General features: G+C 51.2%; 4 protein-coding genes across 4 annotated transcripts; 3 read left to right on the plus strand and 1 right to left on the minus strand.

Moving 5' to 3' along the window:
• Positions 1-1,995: 1,995 nt before the first annotated feature.
• On the plus strand, positions 1,996-7,384 carry EMWEY_00002990 (hypothetical protein; the record flags this gene model as incomplete). The annotated part of the gene is made up of 11 exons (XM_013479970.1): positions 1,996-2,253; positions 2,605-2,853; positions 3,012-3,125; positions 3,366-3,578; positions 3,742-3,840; positions 3,950-4,293; positions 4,402-4,498; positions 4,730-4,954; positions 5,171-6,255; positions 6,524-6,655; positions 6,991-7,384. The coding sequence occupies 11 exons, from the start codon at positions 1,996-1,998 to the stop codon at positions 7,382-7,384; spliced, it is 3,210 nt and encodes a 1,069-aa protein (XP_013335424.1).
• Positions 7,385-9,825: 2,441 nt separating this feature from the next.
• Positions 9,826-12,832, plus strand: EMWEY_00003000 (glycine hydroxymethyltransferase, putative; the record flags this gene model as incomplete). Its single annotated transcript, XM_013479971.1, has 9 exons — positions 9,826-9,921; positions 10,048-10,321; positions 10,555-10,738; positions 10,879-11,037; positions 11,381-11,522; positions 11,769-11,922; positions 12,149-12,235; positions 12,349-12,459; positions 12,702-12,832. The coding sequence occupies 9 exons, from the start codon at positions 9,826-9,828 to the stop codon at positions 12,830-12,832; spliced, it is 1,338 nt and encodes a 445-aa protein (XP_013335425.1).
• Positions 12,833-14,805: 1,973 nt separating this feature from the next.
• Positions 14,806-17,078, plus strand: EMWEY_00003010 (hypothetical protein, conserved; the record flags this gene model as incomplete). The annotated part of the gene is made up of 7 exons (XM_013479972.1): positions 14,806-14,899; positions 15,174-15,374; positions 15,518-15,690; positions 15,928-15,977; positions 16,181-16,218; positions 16,666-16,746; positions 16,921-17,078. The coding sequence occupies 7 exons, from the start codon at positions 14,806-14,808 to the stop codon at positions 17,076-17,078; spliced, it is 795 nt and encodes a 264-aa protein (XP_013335426.1).
• A 1,828-nt stretch (positions 17,079-18,906) lies between these two features.
• Positions 18,907-20,459, minus strand: EMWEY_00003020 (hypothetical protein, conserved; the record flags this gene model as incomplete). Its single annotated transcript, XM_013479973.1, has 3 exons — positions 18,907-19,041; positions 19,347-19,588; positions 19,835-20,459. The coding sequence occupies 3 exons, from the start codon at positions 20,457-20,459 to the stop codon at positions 18,907-18,909; spliced, it is 1,002 nt and encodes a 333-aa protein (XP_013335427.1).
• Between the last annotated feature and the right edge of the window lie 2,413 nt (positions 20,460-22,872).

Genomic DNA, 22,872 nt, shown 5'->3' on the forward strand with positions numbered 1-22,872 from the left:
GGATAAGGAACAGGGGAATCCCCGTATTTAACTAGCTATTGTGCTTTCCTTCGCTAGCCGCAAGACCCTACATCCCTTACTACCCTTCACAAGCAACGTATCAAGCGCATTGGCACCAAATCCTTAACACTATGCAGAAAAAACTCTATTAGGAAACGCTGTACTTCCAGCCCTGTACACTGTGCCTGCCTTGTCCCCTCTTACACACACAAGTGCGCAACAAGACCTACCCGTGTGGAGGCAAGAAGCATTTGTAGCAAGTGGAACTTCAGCAGCCTACTCAAAAGCATTATTTAAAAGTGCATAACCGCCTCACTTACTCGTGCTACGCTGGTGGAAGGCCGCACTTACATGCCTTCGCACGACACGCACACGCGGGATGTTTCGCCAAATTTAGTAAGTAAGGATACACTAGCAATACAAGCACTTCACTTTCAATCCAATTTCCTAAAATACTCTTTGAAATGCCTATATAACCCTCCACTTAACGATTTTTGGACGCGGGTTGCTGTCGGGCACGTTGCCTCCTTAAGGCCCTAGCGAGCAGTGGAACGCTGCCAGGAGAGCGGCACGTGTGGCAGAGACACGCTCTTGAATCCCCATAAAAAAGGAAGCTGAGCTATAAAGAAATAGAGTAACGGTGTTATGAATGGGGCGGGGACGGTGCGTGAGCAGCAGCCAGGACTTCGCAAGAAGGCGGTAGCCGTGGATGCGGCTGTACGTGTCCTTCAGCAGCAGCCGCAGGAGTAACAACTGGAAGCAGCCAGAGCTGACACCTGCTGTGCGCTATGGCAAGCAGAGTTTCTGTTCAAAACTACTCTTTGTCTGTTATTTGGCTCTTGCGTGTCTGCTGAACACTCCCTCTGACGTTCGCCTCTCGTGGGGCGCTCCATACCACCGACTGTACCATTGGGGTATTATCACCCCTTATGACCAACACGTAACAAGAGAAGCTCTGGGGCGAACCCAGCAGAAGCAACTCAAACCCCTCCACCCCTGCACAACAACTCCAGGTCTCCGCCCCCCACTCACCCGCCTGCTCCACTGTACACCTCCCGGCCGCCTCCCCGCCTGCATGCTGACGTTTTCTGGCGATTCGGAGCTGCACAGCCCGTCGCGTCTGCAGCGGGTTCGCAGTCAGCTCCCAGCAGCAGAGGGCTCGCAACAGGTGCGCCACCACTGCTGCTGCTTCCAGAGCTCCCCTACCACACCTTTACGATTCTCAGCCTCTGACATAATTTCTGGCTTTGACTGTCTTTGTAGGCCACCCCCGTGTTGACCTGGACAGTTGGGACTCGCCTGTAGCGGTAGCGGTGGTGTAAACACCTAATCAGTGCATGGACGGGGCTTGCGGTGTATGGGTGTGGAGGCCAAATCGAATGCTTTCCGGAGCTGTAGAGAACACTCAGGGCCGTCCTGCGTAGGAGCAGTGCTACCTCGCAGGGTGTGAAGCGTCCTCCGAGGCAACATTCTAAGTCGGGCCCATATGCAGACCAACCGAGGGCCAGTTGTCAGCGATGATCGCAGCATCAGGTGCTCTGGCCTGGCATGGTTGAGCTGCCCAATGCCGCTCCGGCGCAGCAGCAGCTTAAGGCGATAGCAGCACGTGCTGCAACATCATCAGCAGTGCTTCGTGGCTTGTGTGTGGAGCTGCTTTGCGGGTTCCGCCATCTTGAACTCAGGCAATTCTCCCCAAACATCCCTGTCACAGAGGCAGGCCCTAAACTTCCAGGGACCGCCACACTTGCGTCGTCGTGCTGCAGCAGCAGTAGCGGCTAGCTCTCGGGCAACAGCTTAACAGTAGCTGAAGCTGCGCAGGAGCTACGGAAACATCGCATGCACCGTACATTTGACTCACCGACCGCATCCGATGGGCCCCCAGACTCTGCAGAGTGCGTTGACGTCTTAAAGGATTGCTTGGACTGATTGGCTCGACTATCACCACAAGTGAAACAATTGCAACGGACCGTCCACTGCTTGTAAACAGCATACAGGATGCCTGCTGTTGAAGGGCCGGCCGCCGCTGGTGGGGGAGGAGGAGGCGGGGTGATGATGCTGCCGTCACACCCACTGTATTATTTCTCCACACACAACGCCTTGCGGGGAGCGGATGGAGACGATTTGCATTTTAGAGTTTGTTTCGAAGAACTTCATGGTTCTCGCTCGTGCGAGCTGGACGTTTACCCCTTCTACGACGTACAAATGGTCAAACGGCTGCTCATCAAAAAACTTAGGCTCCCCTCATCTATGCAGGTAATACATGGAAATGCAACTTACTCATGCATCAGTATGTGTAGCTATACCCTTTGCAGTGTATGCAAGTTCTTGGATATGTGCCCAGCATGCACCCTTGCCCCTACCGGTCCATTGCCGTGCAGTATTGCGTAGCATATGGCTTAAGTGGGAGGACTTGCATAAACGTTTTACGGTGTATGCTGAGGTCGCTGGCCGTCCCGCTGTACAATAGGTATATGAGTAGACGTGCGTTCAGGTACATTGTTTTGGGTACGAGTATCTACAGTCGACGTATACGCACGTATACACTCGCATACTCCCGTTGAACACTTTCGGTTACGCCAGGGTTGGGTGTTCCTGTGGATTCAGGTAAAAGACGTACGTTTGATATTCAGGGGAAGCGAACTGCCGAACTGGAGGCCCATGACAGTCTTCTTCGAAAACCCGGTTAAACGGTTGCTATGGGCTGTGAGGGGGGGCAGTGCGCAGGCATCTATCAGGCCTTTCGCGCGCAGCCAGACCTTTCGCAGCAAAGAACTCCTCAGGATTCTTGAGGAAGTGAGTTTCCAACTGCAGCCAACATCGCTGCAGTACCTTGTGCAACGGGACCAGCTTGTGGTATGCAATTTTTACAACGAAGGGGCTCGTGTGCCTTCCACAGAGACATGGCTTTACTCATCGCACGTGATTGGTTTCTCCTGTATGGTGTTCGTTGAGTCTGCTGTTGTCACCGAATGGTAGAGTGCTTGTGTTTCTGCTTTCCGCCGTGCGAACAGGTCCGCCTTGGCTTCCGCAGGAACGTGGCTCCAAAGCTGACTATGGATGGCACTGGTGGCACCTACATTTTGTTTGACGGCCGTCGGCGTCCAGTGGCCGTGTTTAAGCCTGAGGTGAGGAGAGGCCCATCAGAAGCGTTAGCTTCTCAAGGGCCACAGCAGTTAAAGTGGTAGGCACGATGCTTTATATATCTGTTTGGACGCCTTTCGCCCGTTTCCGCACATGTACACAACTTCGACGGCGATATTAGAAGTAGCAATCATTTGTGCACTCGACTTGAAGGGGTGGGCTTTATTCTTCGCATCCCAATGACTGTGCTGTCGTGTTTCGTTCGGCGTCGTTTACGGCATCAGGACGAAGAAGCCTTCGCCCCGTGTAACCCGCGGGGCTACGAGGGGCGTCTGGGTCAGCAAGGACTGCGAGGAGGAGTGCTGAGTGGAGAGGGGGCGGGACGCGAGTTTGCCGCATACCTTCTGGATGCGAGTTATGGCGGGTTTGCCGGCGTTCCGGCAACTATGATGGTGGAGGCGTGCCACCCGGCCTTCTGCAGCAAAGGGCAGATAGAGGTGGGTTTAGTTTCAGTTTTCTTGCGCTCCGTCTGTTCCCGTTTGCGTGCCTGTGTGACGGTGCTTGAATCCATTTCGTGCATATGCAAGCACGAAGTCACCAAAGTTGTTTGTGCGCTGCCTGGACAATTTTTTTCTGTTTGGTGTGGCACGGTGGGTTCAGGTCGATGGAGACGTGATGATGAACACATACGTCCGCAGCGAATCGTCGCCCAGCGTATCTTGGAAAGTTGGGAGCTTTCAGGCCTTTGTAGAGGCCAAGGTGAGTCTCTCTGCGGTGTCTGCGCCTGTATGCGCGTGTCCGTTACCTCTCAGATGCGAATGCGTAAGTAAATGCGTTGTAAATTCATTGTTATGTTCGTTTGTGACAGGAATGTGTCGGAAACTTTGACGCGCGGCTCTTCTCTGTAGGAGATGTGCACCGTATTGCGATATTTGACTTGCGTGTCATGAACCTGGACCGTAACGACAGCAACATTCTGGTGGCTCCTGTGGTTGGATATCAAAAGGAGCCGTCGGCTGGCGGCAGTTCCCGCAGCCTGCGTGCCTCAGGTGGGGTTGTGAAGCAGATACAGAGCAAGTTGCTACGCAGCGTTTCTGCGGTGGGCTCCTGCGGGACACAGCTCTGCGTTGCTGATAAAGCAGCAGTGGCAGGCGCGGAAACAGCAGCCTCTGCAGCGTCTGGGGTATTGACGCCTGATGGAAAACCAACGAAGTGAGTGCCCAGGTTTGTCTGGCCAAATATATCTGCCATCAGCCGTAGCCACACGACACGCGTAGAGCCATTTACCGTGAGATGTTGCCTCAGGTGGTCCAACCGCAGGTTTCGCCTTATTCCCATTGACCACGGGATGATCTTGACGGACGTTCTGGATGTGGCGACCTTAGACCTTGTTTGGTTCGACTGGCCCCAAAGCAAAGTGAGCAACTACGTGTATTGAGCGAATGAGCAGGCTACATGCTGACTGTTGGCATCTACGGATCCTGCATAAGAACTGCTCCCACAGGGGTGGTCGCCTGCACAACTGTACTTATGGCTGGCTGGCTGGGAGATAGGTTTAAGGCGTTACCAGCTGTCACGCAACTTTTTGCAGTGGATGAGGATGATTGCATATCTGGGATGCAGCGCTGCGTGTGGTGCATACCTTCAGGAGCCATACAGTGAAAGCGAACTACGTCTGATATACTCATTCGACGTGGATAAGGACTTGGAGCGCTTGTCGCGTCGGGTTGCCTTGAGGGACAATTGTCTAAGAACCCTTCGGCTCGCCACGAAACTGCTGCAAATCTGTGCCCGGCATCACTTGACGGTTCGGGAGACGGCGACGATTGCCGTGCGCGACGACTTTGACATACCCTCACCCTTGGAGCACCTGGTGAGCTGCTGGTGGTGCGGGTATTGCTCTTCCTGTGGAGGGCGTATCGTGGAACGCATCCGTCTCTACGCGGCGTCAACCACTCCTTCTATGTTTATTCATCTCATGGGCGCTACCAGTTCGCAGGGTCTTCTGTGAATGCAGTACCACTTGCACGACAGTCTGCAAATAGTAGAGGATTGCCTTCTGTGTGAGCATGCGTTGGGGTCCTCGCAGATCCGGCGAAGCCTTGAGATTTCTTACCTTGCGTTGGATTCTACGTCGTTGATGAGCACCAACAGGCTAGGCTTTGGAATTATGGATCTAGCCGAGCTGCAGGGAGATCCGGGGAAGCAGCAGGGGTTGCGGCGCTCTTCTTTCGAGGCAAAGTTGAAGAAAGCCTTGCGGAAGAAGAAGAAGGGTGTAGACGATGGAACTGTGGAGGAAGCAGCTGTTGGCGCTAATGGGGTTTGCAGGCGCTGCGGTGGCATCGTTTCCGCAGCTGGAGCAGCCACAACAGGCCTTCACGGCAACACGTCAGTCAGTTGCACAGTTCCGTCAACAGTTGACGCTGACGGGGAAGTAGACAGTGAAGACTTTGAGGAGAGACCCCTCGTCAGGTCCTGCACGACCATTGAGGCTTGGAGTGATTCGCGCTCACCAGTAGGGGCACATGCCCAGGAGGGTACTAGTGGCGAACCAAGAGCATGTCGCAACACCGCTGCTGCAGCCCTAGCCCGTGCTGAAGTTTCACCATCCGAAGGGAGGCTCCCCGTAGCTGGAACTGTGGGGGAAATTGCGCCTTCTGGGGCTGCAGTGATAGATGCAGAAGATGGACGACGGAATGCTGACGACCTCGTCCCCTGCAGATGTGGTGAAAGAATTGAACGCCGCAGCAGTAACGGTCAGGGCGATTCAGTAGACAGCACCAGCGACAGCGACCTAAGCAGCAACAGTCTGAGCACAAGTAGCAACGACGGGACGCAGACAAGCTGGACGAGCAGCGACAGTGACGAGGACAGCAGCAAGTCGGCTTCCGAAGTGGAGGAACGACTGGCAACCCCTACATTCGGCAGTTTCCAAGCACCCGGAGCGGCTGGTGGACCCCTTAGGCACCTTCCTAGCGCTGCTTTGTTCCGATACCCTTCGGGGGAACCGCGCCTTTCAGGGCGCCGTAAACGCCGAACGTCCCGTAACCGACGACGCAAGGCAGAAACAGAGACAGAGACAAAGACAGATGATGCAACTGCCACTGTCCCGTCTGTGCCTCGCAATGAACCGGATGTGTTTGGCAACAGACACACTAAGGGCACAGTGAGACGGTACGTTGTCCATGGTTGAGTAATAGTCATGTGAATAGTCAAGCGATCTTTTCGCTCTGCTTGAGCCATCATGGTTTCAGTACGAAATTGTGCAGCATCTCTTCAAAGCGTACACAATGAGGTCGAAGCATGTGGCGCCTCTCTTGTATGTCTGTTGTTTGTTGTGCCACCGGTTGTGCTTTGGTGAGAATTCGTGTATGTGATTTATATGCTGGGTTGCATAGGCTCACATTTAGGTATGCTTCTCTTGACTGCTGTCCATGTGCAGGCTAAACGGAACAGCACGGGGCACCGGATGCCGCCCAAAGAAGCAACCCTCCGCAACGACAAGCACTTGGAGTCTGACGGACTCGAGCGGTCGCGTCATTCTGCTAGACTGGCGAGACGGCCGCCTTGAAAAGTGAGGCTTGCTGTGCATATAGTGTATGTAAAGCGTATTCATCCACATTGTAAATGCGTGTGTTTTCCATGCTGTGTGCATTTGTAATAAGCGAACGTGGCTTCCCTATCTGCGAACACATTCAGCTGAAGTGAGCACAATTTGTTCGGCCTCCGTAGACACTACAGAATCGCAGAGATACTGCAAGTGCTTCTGGCTATTTCTGCTGCGTATAGCATTGATTCGTTCATTTATCGACATCCTTGCGTGGTGCGGGCACCTAGGTGAGTCGTAAGAAACGGGTACAGAAGCTGTGTTTTATTTGGTCTCCCTCTGCATAGTTTGTTTGTGTGCAGGCTTTTTTTCGAAGTTTACGAATCCCTGCTAAGGCAGCACATCCTGCACAACCATCCTCAGTGGTATACATACCCGTACAACGGAGAGGCGATTGAGCGTAGTGAACGTCGACAACAGTTGTTCCGTAGGGAGGAGAGCGCAACCCTTGTCGCACCGGTTGTTGCCGGGCCTACAGTGCAGGTTAACTCGCAGCCAGTGCATGCATCGAACACACATCGCAGGCTTAGCTCGGAGGCAAGTGATGATGCCACAGCCACTGCCGCAGGCCCTCAATCGACCCACAAATATCTTAAACCTGCGCAGCACCTACATCCACAGTCACCACGGCAACACGAGGACAGGGCGCCAGCAGCATCTCGCCAGACGCGTTTTAACATTTCATCAGGCGCTTAGGCACGATCCTTGGTCCACCATTACAGGGACGAAGGAAGAATTGATTATTATCACTCATGACCAGCCCAGCCTAACTTATTTATGCGTTAGGCTACGTGTCAGTGAGTTCCTGCGAATGCACAATACAGCAGCGCGCCCAGTGCGGAGCAGAGAGCAATCGACGATTGTGCAGCGAATGCAGCCTTTTTGCTCTCATCGACAGTGTCTGGTTATCTCGTGCACACGCAAGTGCACCACTTCATTTGCGTATGGGGTGTTGGAAAGCCGAACAGATGGGAGAGCACATGGGAGAGTAGATGGGACAGTCACGTTTCACAGTTACTTTTCATATGGCAGCGAGGTCGATACCGGCAGGGTAGAACTGACCGCGTCATCGATTTGGTTGCTACCAAGAGTCAGGGAATACGGCAGGCGAGCCGTACAACTGCTGGCTGCCTGCATGCACACGGGCCCCTCTCCCCGCTAGGATCTCTACACGCTTTGCCGCGCATTGGCAAGAGGGGTTACATATGCACATGCTTCTCCTTCGTGCAGGAGACGTAGGGGTCGAACCTCCGTTATGGCAGGGAGCCACGCAGCTGGCGCTCGCCAGCAGGGCAAACGGTTTTTTCGAACTTGTACACTGGCTGCTTCTCCGGCCAGCTGCTTGAAGTATACTTTGTTTGTAATTTATATCTGTAGATGGATAGTTATATATGCGTATGCATACATACGCTCTCGTATAAATGCGGCTGATCACATCGATATGGTAGGTATGGTAGCATGAATGCAGTTCGCCGTTTATACGTGAAGAGCAATTTGGTAGTTCCCCATCTTCTAGCCAGAAGTGTTGGCCCACGGATAAGGCGCTATTCCTGTAATTGGGTGCTCCGTGTAAGCCTCCTAAAAGCCATCCAAACCACACGTAAATACCGTCGTTAAGGATGATTGATATGGTATTCCTGTAGCCGAGCAGGTGCAACAGGAACACTGTGCCTAAGCTTCCAGCCTGCCCTTTCCGCTGGTAGGTTGCATGGTGTGCCTTCATCTGCTCTTTGGGAACAGATGAGATCCCATAGAGGGAACACGATTTCTGTCTTGATTGCATTATTGCATTTGAGGACTGTCGAAGAAGATAAGCTTTGATTACCCTGCCCTAGTAGGCAAACGTATAGCAAGCGCAAGCTTTCAGCAATGCTCCAGAATGTTCATGCATACAGCCAAGCAGGCTTGTTTGTGCATGCACGCGGGACTTGTAAGGACCGTTGCAACAACTGTTTTGCCAGCACTCCCCCGTCCCCTGCAGCCCCAGGAGCACGAAATGCTGTGCACACTACTCGAAACTGGGGAGGAGGGGGGACGAACTTCTTGGTGAACGTTTATCTGAGGTGTTTGGCTTCTGTTGCAGTTCGCAATACACCTAACATTCGCACGAAGAGACTCGCTGCATCAACGTAGCAATAACTTTGCCTGGAAATTATTAAAGTTGCTATTAAAAGGCCACACAAACACCAACTCAAACACACAAACACAAACACAAACACACACACACACACACACACACACACACACACACACACACACACACACACACACACACACACACACACACACACACACACACCTTGGGCGTGTCCAGGTACGCCGCAAGTTACCAGTGAAACGCAGTCCAGTACTGCGCACATAAATGTGAGACGGAACCACATTCCACAAAAGACAACACTATAAAGTGTACTGAAGCCCTACGCAAGGTAGCAGGGCGCTGCAATACTTGTTCTGTTCAAGCAGTGACCCCCGCACTTGCTCATCATAAGCCACTTTTCTGTGTACACGCTTTTCTCGTTTAAGTAGTGAATGCATGCATACTTCCTGAAATGGTTTATTATAAACATCAAAAAGCCACTCCTTTGACCATCTGTCCGCACACGTTAGTGATAAGCGGGGGACGAACAACCCCACCTTCGCACAACATGGCTGTGCTGGTGTTCCATTTGGTTGTTACAAGTGTTCCCAGGAGCAGATTTTGGCTTCAATCAATAAGAAATTCGGAATTTTTGACAACAGCCCATCCACAAATATGTTCTAGACACTGGGTTGCCTACCCAGCGCTATAGGCCACTGACCAGCTAAGCACAAAACCGTTTGCCCTTCTTTATACAAATCGGGCGAAGATGGCATCACCACCAACCGATCTGGCAAGTATTTCCCATTAAGACGTTTTCCATAGATAGTTCGGTACCAAATTCTTCCACTGAAGCCCCTCAGTCCCCTCAGTCCCCAGGGTAACACGGTGGCAATACACCAAAAATTTCGGCATTCGTTGAACGGAACAGGAGTTGCTCCCATACGTTTAATACTCACCTGAACTTGTGTGAGCTTTCTCGAAGAGATTGACATAATTTCGTAGGGCTGAGGCTGGAGTAAGGGAGGGAGAAGCAAATTTGAGCTGTTGTTGCGGGTGTATGCAGCCCCTCAAGGACGCAGATCCTCAGCTGTATGATCTCATTGCGAAGGAGAAGGAGAGGCAAATAGACTGCATTGAACTAATTGCTTCTGAAGTGAGCTCCCTTGAAGGCTGCTTGGACTGCACCGTGGCATATGTAGAATTAGCTGTTTCCTTCTGACGGCCACATAAGTTGACGAGTAGTCTTTGTGTTTTCTCTTCGCATGTTCTATGGCCGTAGAACTTCGTGAGCACAGCGGTGCAAGAATGTCTCGGCAGCTGCCTGACGAACAAGTACTCCGAAGGTTTCGTTGGCGCTCGTTACTATGGGGGCATGGAGTTTGTAGATCAAGTGGAAGCGCTTTGCATCCAGCGCGCCAAGGAGGCATTTAGGCTGGATCCAGATGAATGGCATGTAAATGTACAGCCCCTTTCGGGAAGCCCAGCCAACTTTGCTGTCTTTATGGCCCTGCTCCAACCCCACGATCGATTCATGGGCCTCGGTCTCAATGATGGTAATGCTGATGGAGGCTTGCACACCGCATGCATACATGTACTCGGCATGTGTGCATGCGTTGCACTCGGCATGCATGCATGCCTGCATGCAGGACAGAAGCCACCTGCAACCTGTCAGCCACGAGAGCGGATTTCCAAGTACCTCACAGCCTCGAGCGCCTTGTGGGTACCTAACGGCTGCTGGTGCTGCATCGCTGTTCCTGATGCCGATGCTGGTTTGCCTTCTGCACAGGGGGTCACTTGACGCATGGGGCATACACACCATCTCGTCGCATCAGTGCTAGTTCTCTGTTTTTTGAGTCGCTTCCTTACGGCCTAAACCCGCAAACGGGTCTGATTGACTACGAAGAGCTCGACAGGCTGGCGACCCTATTCCGGCCGAAGCTCATCATCTGTGGGCATTCTGCCTATCCAAGGTAGGTTGAAGCTGGCGCTCCTATGAATGAATGCCCCCCGTACTGAGAGAATGGAATCGTGCATAGGTTTCCCGCGTTCTTACGTAGCTTGTTTTCTACGCGCTGGACATCGTGTCACCTCCATGCTTGTGGCTGCTCAGGCTGCTGGATTATAAACGCTTTCGGTCCATTGCGGATAAAGTTGGGGCCTTCCTCTGGTGCGACATGGCCCACTTCAGCGGATTCGTCGCTGCAGGAATTTTCGAGTCGCCCTTTGACTACTGCGATGTCGTTACTACAACAACGCACAAAACAATGAGGTGCGTGGGCACCTGCTGTGTCTGAGCAGCGAACAGCTGCTTTCCTTTTCCTTCGTGCGCCTGTTCTGTTGATCGTACGTAGCTTGGGTACCTCAATTTAGTCTGGAACTTGTTTATAGATGCGATAATACATGTGCATGCCTTTCTGACATGCATGAACATCGTGAGTGCTTTCTCGCTCTTCCACACCTCATTGTGTATGATAGCCCCTGCGCTCTATCGTGCTTTCACTTTGCGTTTGCCGGTGTCCCTATATAATAGTGACTCCATGGTTTTGCCTGACGCTAGACCCTCGATTACTCCCCATTCATATGTCGCTTGCTTGCATGCGCGCTTCTTGCAGGGGACCTCGCAGTGGCCTTATCTTCGTCAACACTAAGCGAGTGCCCAATGGAGCTTCCAAGGTAGATGCAGCGGTCTTCCCAGGCTTGCAAGGGGGACCTCATGAGAATCACATCGCCGCTGTAGCTCACCAGCTAAAGCAGGCAAGCGTTGACCTATCCCGAAGGCGTAGATAGATGTGCAGGACATATTTTTTGCTGCATAACGCACCCAAGGGCGGCTGTGCCCTGTTTCTCAGCGACGTCAGGAGCACGCTAACTAATTGAAGGCCTGATGCTTCGCTGGTTCATACAAGCATTTAGCTGCTGTCGCTAGTTCTAACACGCTGTGCTAAGAAATGAAATCATCTTCGTATTGAGGTGTTTGTTCGCATGTGGTTTACCCCCCAGACGTGCACGCCGGAATGGAAAGTCTACTCGCAACAGGTGCTGGACAACTGCAAGCTTCTGGCAGCTGAGTTGCAGAGTTACGGCCTACAGCTCGTCACCGGCGGGACTGACAACCACTTGCTGCTCCTCGACTTGAAGCCCCAAGGGCTGACAGGTGCGTAGCGGAGGCATGCTTGATGCACTGCGGGGGGAAGCAGTGACTGTTTATGCATGGGCCTTGTTGTTGCGACACATTGCTAACCTCTCCTCCTTAACACAGGTTGTGACCGGGTGTCCTTGTGACTGTCATTTTGTTCATCGCTCGTTGGTGCACAGGCAGCTCGATGGGCTGAATGCTCACTCAAATCATGTGTGGACTGTGCCTATGAGTCTGTCCTTAGGGGGGAAACTTCAGTTGGTTTGCGACGCCGTGAACATTACGCTGAACAAGAACTCAATCTCGGGCGATTCTCCAGGCATTCCCACTGGTGAGGAACGAACAATGGGAAGGACGACAAAAAGCCCTTTGCATTTGCTTACAGCTGAGCCTAGAGCTACGGGAGTTCAGATGAGGTGTTGACTAGCTGGCGCTTTTTCGCAGGCGTGCGCATTGGGACCCCGGCCATGACGACTCGAGGGTTCAGCTCAGCAGAATTCAAGCAAGTCGCTAGCTTCCTTAAGGAGGCTATTGACATCTGCTGCGAGATACAAGGTACCACAGCATCACAAAGAATGCATGTTTACGCACGCCTACGCCCATGAAATCATCTGCAAAATGCAAGTGCCCTGCATCAGTGCAGCAGGTTGCAGATGTCCATAATTGTTGTGGAACAGACGGCAAGCAACCTGCAAATACGGATGCTTGCGTTTCTCGTGTTTAAGCCGTGTGCCAAATATCTGTACGCATGCCTTTTTTATATGTTTGTATTGCTTGTGACGTTTGTGTCGCTGCAGAGCAGTCGGGTAAGAAGTTGGCGGACTTCAGAAAACACGTCACTCCTTCGCATCCGCGCATAGTCGACTTGCGAGAGCGGGTGAAGGCGCTCGCGCGGAGCTTCCCCATTCCGGGGCGGCAAGATATCTAAACAGTTTGAACAATGATCATCAAAACGATGAGGGAACCAAGAGGCGATGCCTCAAGTATATGCCATCTGGGAGGGCATGGAGATGGCATAAATAGCGTTGAGGGTTTGCTGCCAGGAAGCATAGCAGCCGCAGTTGCAGTTTGTGTTTTCCCGCGCAGCTGTGTTGAAGCTGCGTCAGCAGGACTGTTCCTTGATAGACGTAAAATGTACAATGAAGTCTGCTGGGCGATCGCAGAAGAAATGTTAAGGGTATATCCTTTTTTGTGCTGCCTACATCGAGAGTTTACCACATCCTGAAAGCGAGGCTGGTTTTGCAGGGTTTGTGTCGGCATTCGTTGTGCCCATTTCAAGCACGCAAACACCTCTTGTTCCACAGGGGCCGTTGGGGGTGCTATACCTTGTGCTGGGCATTAGGAGACTTGTGCATTTGCTTCCGCGGAAAGGATACGCATTTGCACCCAAACGGCGGTTTTTTTGCAGGCCGTGTGGCCATTATCGCTTCGTATGACCCGTTGATACCGTTCTCAGCATCGTCGTTGAGAGCACTTTATTTTGAGCTTAGCATCTATATACACGCTAAACCCTTTTGTCTCACGAAGCCGGTCTCTTGCTACTGTAGACTTTATCAGACCTCCTTATTGGTGTAGTGTGAGGGAGATGTACTGTTAAATATTGCTGTCTGTTTAGGTCTGAGCGGTGGGCACATTTTTGCATTAGTTGCATACAAATACCATAGCTAAGCTCTAATGCCTTTACGGCATTCTCACGATGCGGGGAGTGTAGCCGACTTTTGGGTTCCCCTCAGAATTTGCCTCGAAGTTGTCCAAACCTGTAAGCGTGCTGTCCTGATGTTTACTTGTATTCGCTGCTCATCTAATGATATGCATGGTGCAATGCAACATGGGTGGGTTCACTTGGTCAAGTGCAGTGAGCATGAAAGCTAAATCATAGAGGTTCTCCTTAGCACGTTGGTACGGGCTGATGGCAACCGTAATTTGAGCTCGCCAAACGAAAGAATATTGAGGTTCTTGTCAGATCATTGGCTTCCCATACGAACTGTGTAGCGAGAGGGTATATTTGTTTTGGCGCTTAATTTTCCTGTTGACTGGAGTGGACGATGTGTTTCGATTGTGAGCGAGCCGACGACGGTAGTCCACTGGACCTCAGCCTGGAAAACCGAGTGCGAAATAGTTTCAAGGTTTTAACCATAAGCCTTTTCAGTCAACAAATTATTCACTATTCACAAATATGCAAACACAGCCACTGTGTAGCCGGAAAAATCGGAGCTGTGCAACGTATGTTCTGAACAACCCCGTGGGCCAGCGACTGGCGGAGGTGTGCGACCACCACAGCGTATTCAGCGAAGTCATTTGGAATAAATTAATTAAATATGTTCCAGTACTTATTATGTGAGATAAAAAGGTAGGGACTGTAGGTTTTATGCTGTGCTATGTCGAGCGCTAACCTTCGTCGATTGCTGTGGCTGGCGCATGAGGCTCCTACACTGTCACGCATGGTGCAGTGCCATCTACCTCCCATAAGAGCATATATTTTTGCTTAATACCGATTCTTTTGTTTTTGGCAAAGTTTGTATGGAGCGCTAGCTGCAAAAAGTGAGGGATTTCGTGGGGTCAGGCAAGCTGCCTCGCCAAGTGGAACCCGCTGGGTTGGATGGGCCATTCTCTTTTGTTCCTTTTTTTTCTCGCGAACAAAAACTCAGCAGCTCCAGTAATCAACCTATATTGCAGCTGTTTAATATCCAATGCGGCGATCGTTCACATGTTCCCCACCCAAAGCAGGCGTATCTCTCTGGTGTGCAGCTGGTAGGAGCGTTTGCATCAACTAGCCCCGGAATTTGCGGAAGTACTACTAATCGCCCCCCCCGGCTGCTGAATCTGATTTATCTGCAGAAGCTGCAGAAGGTTCTGTGAGGGGTTCAACGCTGCCCACCACACAACTCGTATTGATTCAAGATGTGCGGGATTCTGGGGGCCTGCTGTGGCAGTGCCAGCAAAGCGTTCCGCTGCTGCTCTCTGCGCACATTCGCCTTCACCTGGCTGGGGATCAGTGAGAGACGCTTACGCCCGCTTTGCTGCGTTGCCTTTTCTGTTGAAAGATAATTCTCAACCGGTTCACCCATATACTTCCCTTGCTACCGCTTCCTTTCCATGAGTGCATGCATGGATGGATGGATGCATGCACAGGTTTACGTGTTTCCGTCGTTCTTAAGCAAGCCCTGAGTTGCAGGCTTTTTATTAACGGCGACGAGCGTGTTATGTGCTTTCTTCCCCGGCGTATGCGTGTGTGTGTGTGGATTTGTGTGTTTGTGCGGGGTCGTCAGGCGTTTTTATTGCTTTGCTGCAGTTTGTTGCTGGCGCATATCTTTCTTCATACCTGACCCCAGTTGATACAATGCTTAGGGACATCAGAGACAGAATCATGGAGCTTGAGGACCCTACGACAGCGCTGAAGTATTACGGAGTCATTGCCGACAGTTTGGCTGCTGTTTGGAGGGGCATGAGCTTGCTAACAACAACACGCGGTAGGCACCTTGCTTGCCATTTCATACTAGCGTCATTGCAGTCTTTGCAAGCAGCATTTGGGCTTTTCTGTAGTACATCTTTAAGTGCGGTTGGTGCATGCCTCCTACTGCATTTTACATTGGTCGTTTAAATGCTTTTTCAGGACTCGTTGACACAGTTGCTGTCGTCCTGTGGGTCCTGGGTTGGTACAAACAAAAGCTAATATTCGTGTATGTCTTTATTGGGATGATGGCGTTTGACTTCATCATTGACTTTTGCCTCTTCATAATCTTCATGGCCGTAATCAACGCCCTATATATTGCGTACTTTTTTCCGGTAAGCTGCAGCGCTTCAATCCGTGCGAGGCTATAGACCTTAAAGCCTAAACTATAATCCCTAGACCTAAACTCTTGTTCATTTGTTGCTAATGTTGCAACGGGTACCTTTGCTACATTTATGTCGCCGCTAGTCTTAGGCTAATGATAAACTCCACAGTTTGCATGTGCCATTCGACTTTTTTTTTTGTATTTCTTCGTGCGCATTGCTGTATTGGTTTTGTGCATCTGCCTTCAGATCGCGCTATTGTTGCCCTTCGTCTTCTACGGCTGGCAAATGTTTTTGGGGTAAGAGCAATAGGACGCGCTTGGGGCATGGGACCCTCTTTTGGGTTTTGACGGTTGTGGACAGGGCGCTGAGTGATTAGCGAGCTAGTTATTAAATTGAACTGACCAGCTAACGAGCTAGTTAGATATAGCAAGTCAACTAGCTGGCTAGAGACCGCTGAAGTCTTTTTAACCTGATCGCTTGGCTGTGTTTTGCTTTGCAGACCTTACGTCCTCCACTTGCTGCTTAGTCACGCCTACGGTGAGTCCGGAATCATATGCTGCACCCACAGTTGGAGTGGCCCCCAGAAGGACTGTTACCACTGCAATGCCTATTAGTATTATTATTACTATTGTGATTGCGTCTGGCACTACTGCTACTATTACGACAACAGTTTCTAATATTTACTATTACCACGGCCATTACTATTGCTTTTGCCACAGCTGTTGCTACTACTATTTCTATCGCTATTACTATTACTGTTTCCGTTATCTCTACTATTACCGTTACTGTTGCTATTATTGTTACTACAACTACCACTGCTTCTATTACTAGTCAGGGTCCTATCTGTTTCCAGCACTATGCCTGCAGCTATCTGTGGAAGTAGACCCGCTGCCTAGTTCGTATGCAAGGAGAGAACTTTGTCTAACTAATACCCGATATTTACGCACAAAAACAAGAGGAACGATGCTGTGCACATATCTGCAGTGATGAGTGTGGGAGGCGACGGAACGGAGATGAAATCCTGGCAGGAAGTAAAGGAGATGCGCGAGACGGCAGCTCAAAAAGGTAGGTGTTTACAACTTGAGCTACTCATATGCAGCATAGGCACAAGCACCCTACAGCTGCAATCACCGTATTTCCGGCTCATTTCACTGGCGCGGCTTAGCAATAGCTTTACGGAGAGCAATACTTGAAATTTTGCTTACCTTTTCGTGGCTTGTGCGGTGCCACCGCCTGCAGGTGAAGAGACAGAGACGGCCCGACTCCTCTCCGGAAGCTCAGAGAAAAAACCAGAGAAGGCATCGGGGACCAAGGACACAGGGAAGAAACAGGAGGCCGAGAAAGTCGTCACAGTGGTTGATGACGACGTAATGGCTGAAGCAAAGCAGGAAGTCTAAATGAACCAACTGGCGCCGCTGCAGACTCAGATGTACCTGCGGGAGCAGCAGTGACGCACTTACCTACAGGAGGAGGAGCATAGAACCAACAGCAATAGCATTAGCAACAGGTCATAAATTCCACAAGACGACCTGGTCACTGTTTTTTCTTTGGAGGAAGCAAAACTGATGGGTGCAACTTCACCTATGTTTGCCCCTCTGGACTTCTCTGTTGCCCTTCTGCAATAGCAGAACGATACCAGCAAGCAGATCGGTTGAAGAAGTTGCATAGCAGTTGCACAGCCATTTGTTGCTGCAGAGGTGCCTTTGCAGCAACAAATGACTGCCGTAGAAGCAAGTGTTTGCCCATTTGCTTTTGTCGTTTGCTGCATTTCTCCCCCAATGCGGGCATTTGAATAGTCTTTGTGCTTCCGTTTTCAGATATCCAGCCACCTGCCGCTGGATTCACCTTTTTGCCTCTTTACCTCTTTGCGCGCCCTTCCGCCTGTCTCGTTTGCCTCCTTCGTTTCTTTCCCACTGTCTCGCTGCGGCAGCAGCAGCAGCACTGCGAGCTACATGGGCATCCTAATCGGGGGCCCTAATCCCGTTGGGGACGCACACCTCAGCGAATCGCCTTAGAGTCCTCTAGACTCTGCAGCAGCAGCAGCGTCCAACAGCAGCAGGTGCTGCTTTTTGCAGCAGTACCAGCATCTGATGCTGCTGTTGCTGGTGGAGCGATAGTAGTTTTGGGGACACCCATCACAGTGCACCCACTGAGGCATAGGTCTTCAGGGCGTCTCCACCTTCTGAGTAAGCCTGGCGTGGAACATTTGCTGTGGGGCGTCCCACAGAAAACCAAAGGAGTGTTTCTTAGCTTTCTGACATTCGCCCTATCTATCATATGCATGGTATGCATGCATAAAGTGACGTTTTCCAAGGTTAGAATGTGCTAGTTGTTCTACTCTCTCTGCGTGATGTAAAGAGTGCAGAGACAGGCGGTCACCTGCAACACGGAAGGCATACGTTGACACCTGTAGCGTATACTGATCCTCCCTGAGCTGGCTGATGTCGGCTTTACACATATATTCTTCTTCTGCCTACTAGTTTGCTTCGAATGCAGTGCAAAGATGGCTCATGCAGCTGTGTAACGAGTCGTTAGACTTTGGGGCTGCCAGCGATGTGAAGGAGAACAATTAAATTCGACATTGCTTGGGTCACTGTGCGGATACGCTGAGTAATTAATCATCTGCTGCACGTACATATATGAATATCCCGGCTAGGTATGCGCATTCAAATAGGTAAACACAAATATAGGTGGGTATACTGTATATATGCCTGTATAATATATCGTCCAGGTATGCATATATGAACACATTCATACTACATAATATATATTGTATGTATCCATACTGTGTATGTATATATGCATATATATTATGCATGCTCGGTGATGCTCAATTATGCTAGCTAAACAAGATATTCATCCGGCATATGAGAAAGACGGGCCTGGGATTTTTGTCCTTGAGTAGCTGGGACAGCAGACGCTGCTATCTCACAGAGCACCCTTTGGACCCTCTGTGAGATATCCCCTGGCTTGTGGATTGCCATCGAGGCGAAAGGCAGCTGGCCCTGCCTCCGTATAGCCATCGTAGGCGGCACGGCACCAGACAGACTTAATTGATACATTCGCCCTTCGAAGGCATGCAAACATTACGTTGCAAAACGCCGCACTGCACAACTGCCTTGCCTTTCGGCTAAACAATTATCCTTTTCCTCAATGAAAAACAAGAGCCTAAGATGCACATACTGCTGCAATGCGGGGAGGAAGCGGGGAGAGAGCTAAGACAGCTCAGCTGCAGCAGCTGCTGGGCTCGTGACGCCTTGTAGAAATCCGCTGCCCCATGCAGTTCGTGCGGTCGTAAGTCTTGATATATCTGTCGGGAAGATACGCCATAACAACGGGAGGCAAGCGGCCCTGAGAGCCCTGAGTAACAGGAGCAGCAAAACAACGCACATCCCACAAATGTAACGCTTCTACACTGGTGCATGCAACTCTGAAATAGCCAAAAAAGACCACCAGATGCACTCAGTCCATGTAGGGGAAAAGTGAGACAAGTGGGAAGAAGCTTTGCTCTCCGTCCGCATGCACCCACATGGAACTTTAGGCATGCGCGGCCACCTATATCAACATGCGCAGCATGCATCCGTGTGGCTGCATGCATAAAGCAGAGCTACGCGCATGTACACATGCATGCATGCTTGTGGTGGGGGGAGTTGAGGTGTATTCACCGAGAGGGTTGAAAGATCCTTTTTGTTGCATTGGAGGAAGAGGCGAGAGGCCTTGGACATCTTGCGGAGCGTTGCTCTTCTCTGCATGATATCTACAACTGTCTCCTTTACAGCAGCAGTTGAGAGGGCCCTGCTGAGTTCCTGAAGCTGCTCCCGTGGGATCCTGTCCCGCTCATCGTGAGCATTCACGTATTCCCCCGTCCTAGAGTCATATGTAAACTTGCGGCTCTCTAGCTTCTGCGCTGCAGTAGCAAGCAGCAATCGGCAAGCAGCAGCAACAATCCACATACAGAGTCTCCCCAGAAGAATAGCAAAAGGGACAAATGCAACCGCAGAACAAAGGAGACACGCACGCCCACAGCGCCAGCAAGCAATCGGCCGGATGGAACGGGAGCGGGATTCCAATAACATATATAACAAATTAGCAGCTCTAGAATTTACTCAATAATATATTTGTCATAATTTATTCAATCTACTTATTTTCTTACTCTCTTCCCCCACTGGCAGAACTGGAGTATTGGTCGCGGCATTCCACTGCTTAACCCCAGGCACATAAATGCCGGAGTTGATGGCTTGCAGGCCTGAAGGTTGCTTCTCCGGCGGCTCCTCGCTGTCTGCTGCTGGCATCTGCATGAAACCCGTATAATCGGACATAGCCCGTGTATACACCCAGGAGGCACCCTTTCGGGGACTTTCCCATTCCCCCTCCCCCACCATCTTATTCAAGTCTTCGGAAGGCTGTTGTTGTTGTTGCTGCTGCCACAGGTGCTGCAAAACCGCTTGGTTAAGTTTTTCTGTATCCAGAGGAGCCACATACTCTCCTTCTGCTCCTCCAGCGCCTTGTTGCTGCTGCCCCTCAGGTGCCCCCTGTTGTTGCTGCTTCTGCTGCATCTGCTGCTGTAATAGCAAACGCTGCTGCTCCTGCTCTTGTTCCCATTGCTGCTGGTCTACCCAGTGCTGCTCTTGCGAGTCCTGCTGCTGCTGCTTAGGGGCACCCATTTGCAGGCTGTGGCGGGAGGAGAAGTGGTTCAGAAAGCTGTTTCCTTCAATGTCTTCAGCAGAGTTGCCTCGTGGCGTCACGTACTGTGCGCTGCTGCTTCTGCTGGTGGCCATATTGTCAACGCAGAAACGCTGTTGGTGGCCTGCACAGAAAATCAACAGTAGCAGCAACACCAGCAGCAATCGCAACAGCAGCAACAGCGAAGAGGCTGGGCGCCGTGCAGGTTTCAGAGTCATGTGTACGCCTAGTGCAGCTACAAGAAATTTCAGCGGAGCAGCAGCAGAAGGTTCGCAGCAGCAGCAAGAGCATCCGCAGCGGCCTGTACCGTACAGCTGCAGCTGCAGCTGCGTTTGCCTGTAGGCTGGTCAGCTTGTTGTGCCACCCTAAGACTTTTCTCTTATTTGATGTTTCTTGAAAAACAAACAAAGAGAGTTGCCTGCAGAGGAGAGAATACGGGAGCAGCACGGTGGGAGGCGTCAATTGACTGGCGCTGCTGTGCGGTTTTAGAGCAAGAAGGCGTTATTAATAGGAACTCGAGCTGCTCCTGAAGCAAGTAAATCCCTCTAAACTCACTTGATATAAATATAGTAATTAAATGCTGCTGTAGGCTCTGCACGTAGCCGCCGACTGGATTAAGAAGAGTAACGCCTTCGATGAGGTCGGCGCGGAGGAGGTGTTGCTGCTGCTACTTTCGAAGCAGCCGAGTAAAGCAGAGGAAGAATGTCTTAAGGAAAGGAGTATAAAAGTGCAAAGGAAAACCTGCTGTTTTGTGTAGGAGAAGCAATGCAACCAAAGACGACTACTAGCGCAGCAGCAACTGTACCAGCAGCAGCAGCAGCAGTGGCGGCGGCGGCGGCGCAGCTAGACCAGGCCTCGATCTGCTGGGCAACTGCTGTACCGTTATCACCTGCTCTTTGTGTTCTTCTTCACGTCGTCTGTTGATTTGGTTTAACTCCTTACGACATGTTTGTATAAATAGACCCCTTTTATTGCAAGAAAGTCTTCATTCCAACGCCTTGTTGAGCGGGCCTGACGCTGCTGCTACTAGCTGGCGCTGCTGCAGTTGACTTGGCGTGGAGCTGCAGCTGCTCTGTCTTCTTCGGAGAAGAGGCAAGACAGAGTCCAACAATATATTTGCTGAAAGTTTATGCAGAAGCAGCAGCAGTGGATGCGGCTGCAGCATCTTAAGTGGCCGATTCGTCTGCGGTGAGCGCAAGGGAGACAGCAGCTGCTGCCGCAGCAGCTGAAGCAGCAGCAAGAGCAGCAGCAGCAGCGACACTAAGAGCAGCAGAAGCAACAACAACAAAACCAACAGCAACATACTGTCTGAAATGGATGGTTCGGAGAGTTCGGGTCCTAAGTTGCTGTTGATATTTGCTCTAGTGGTGGCCTGTCTGCTCCCTTTTGGTCCGCATCTGTTCTACTTTAGGACACTAGGGCTTCATCCAGTCTTTTTCCCTCTTTCTTGTATTATTGCTGCTGCTCTTTGCTGCGCCATCGTTTACTCCGTGCTGCGCTGCAGGGAAGCAGATCAGCAGACACGCAACGAAGCCGCAGCAGCACTCCTGGAGCGCAGCAGCCCCATGCGTGTGATCCCCAGCAAACACTGGAAAAACAAGTAAAGGATACAGACACACATAGCTGTATATTTCTACACTCTAAACCCTAATTAAGCCCATCCAGCTCGCCACATCCCTCTAGAAGTGCCGCAGCAGCAGCAGCAGAAGCACCAACAGCAACAGCACCAACGGCATCTGCAATAGCAACCACCACATTGGGGGCTACATCCAAAAATTTAGTAGTACCATCCGCAGGAGCAGCACCGGCAGCGGAAAAGCTGCTGGTGCCACCGGCAGCACGCGGAGGTGCATCCAAAGGAGCAGCAGCAGCAGCAGCAGGGAGCCCTGCGTTTCGTATAGGACACCGAAGGAGCATTTGTACGGGGGATTATCAGGATGGCAACGGAGGGCAGCATAGCGTCTGCGTTTGCTGCAGCAGCAAAAGGGCAAAGTTCCATCCCTGTGGCTCAGTTAGCTAGTGCAGCAAGAGCAGCAGGAGCATCTCCTTCACTAGCGGAGGTGAAGGCATGGGGCCAGAAGTGTGGGGCTACTGTGGACAGTGCATCGTTTGCTGCATTTTGCATGCAGACATCCCACAAAGACACACAAGAGGATCTTTTAGCTTTCTTTGAGGCTATGGATCTGCAGCAAACAGGAAGAGTTAAGAAAAAAGAATTACGTAAATGTCTTACGACCTTTGGGGAACCTTTAACAGAACAAGAAGCAGATGATGTCTTAAATAGTCTTTTCCCTGATGAAGAAGATGTACAGTATCAGGTCCTTATTCAAAAACTACTACAGTAAAAGGGGAGAACAGTGCTTCATGCATGCATGCATGCATGCATTCATTCATGCGTGCATGCATGCATGCATGCATGGAGGCAGGCAGGCAAATACTGTGGAGGGGGGAGTTCGATTGTTGTCTTTTTTTGCTGCTGCATGCAGCAGCAGGTGGGCAGCGGCAACA

The sequence above is a fragment of the Eimeria maxima genome, genomic scaffold (genome assembly GCF_000499605.1).
Source record: "Eimeria maxima Weybridge genomic scaffold, Emw_scaff15, whole genome shotgun sequence".
NCBI classification, from domain to species: domain Eukaryota; phylum Apicomplexa; class Conoidasida; order Eucoccidiorida; family Eimeriidae; genus Eimeria; species Eimeria maxima.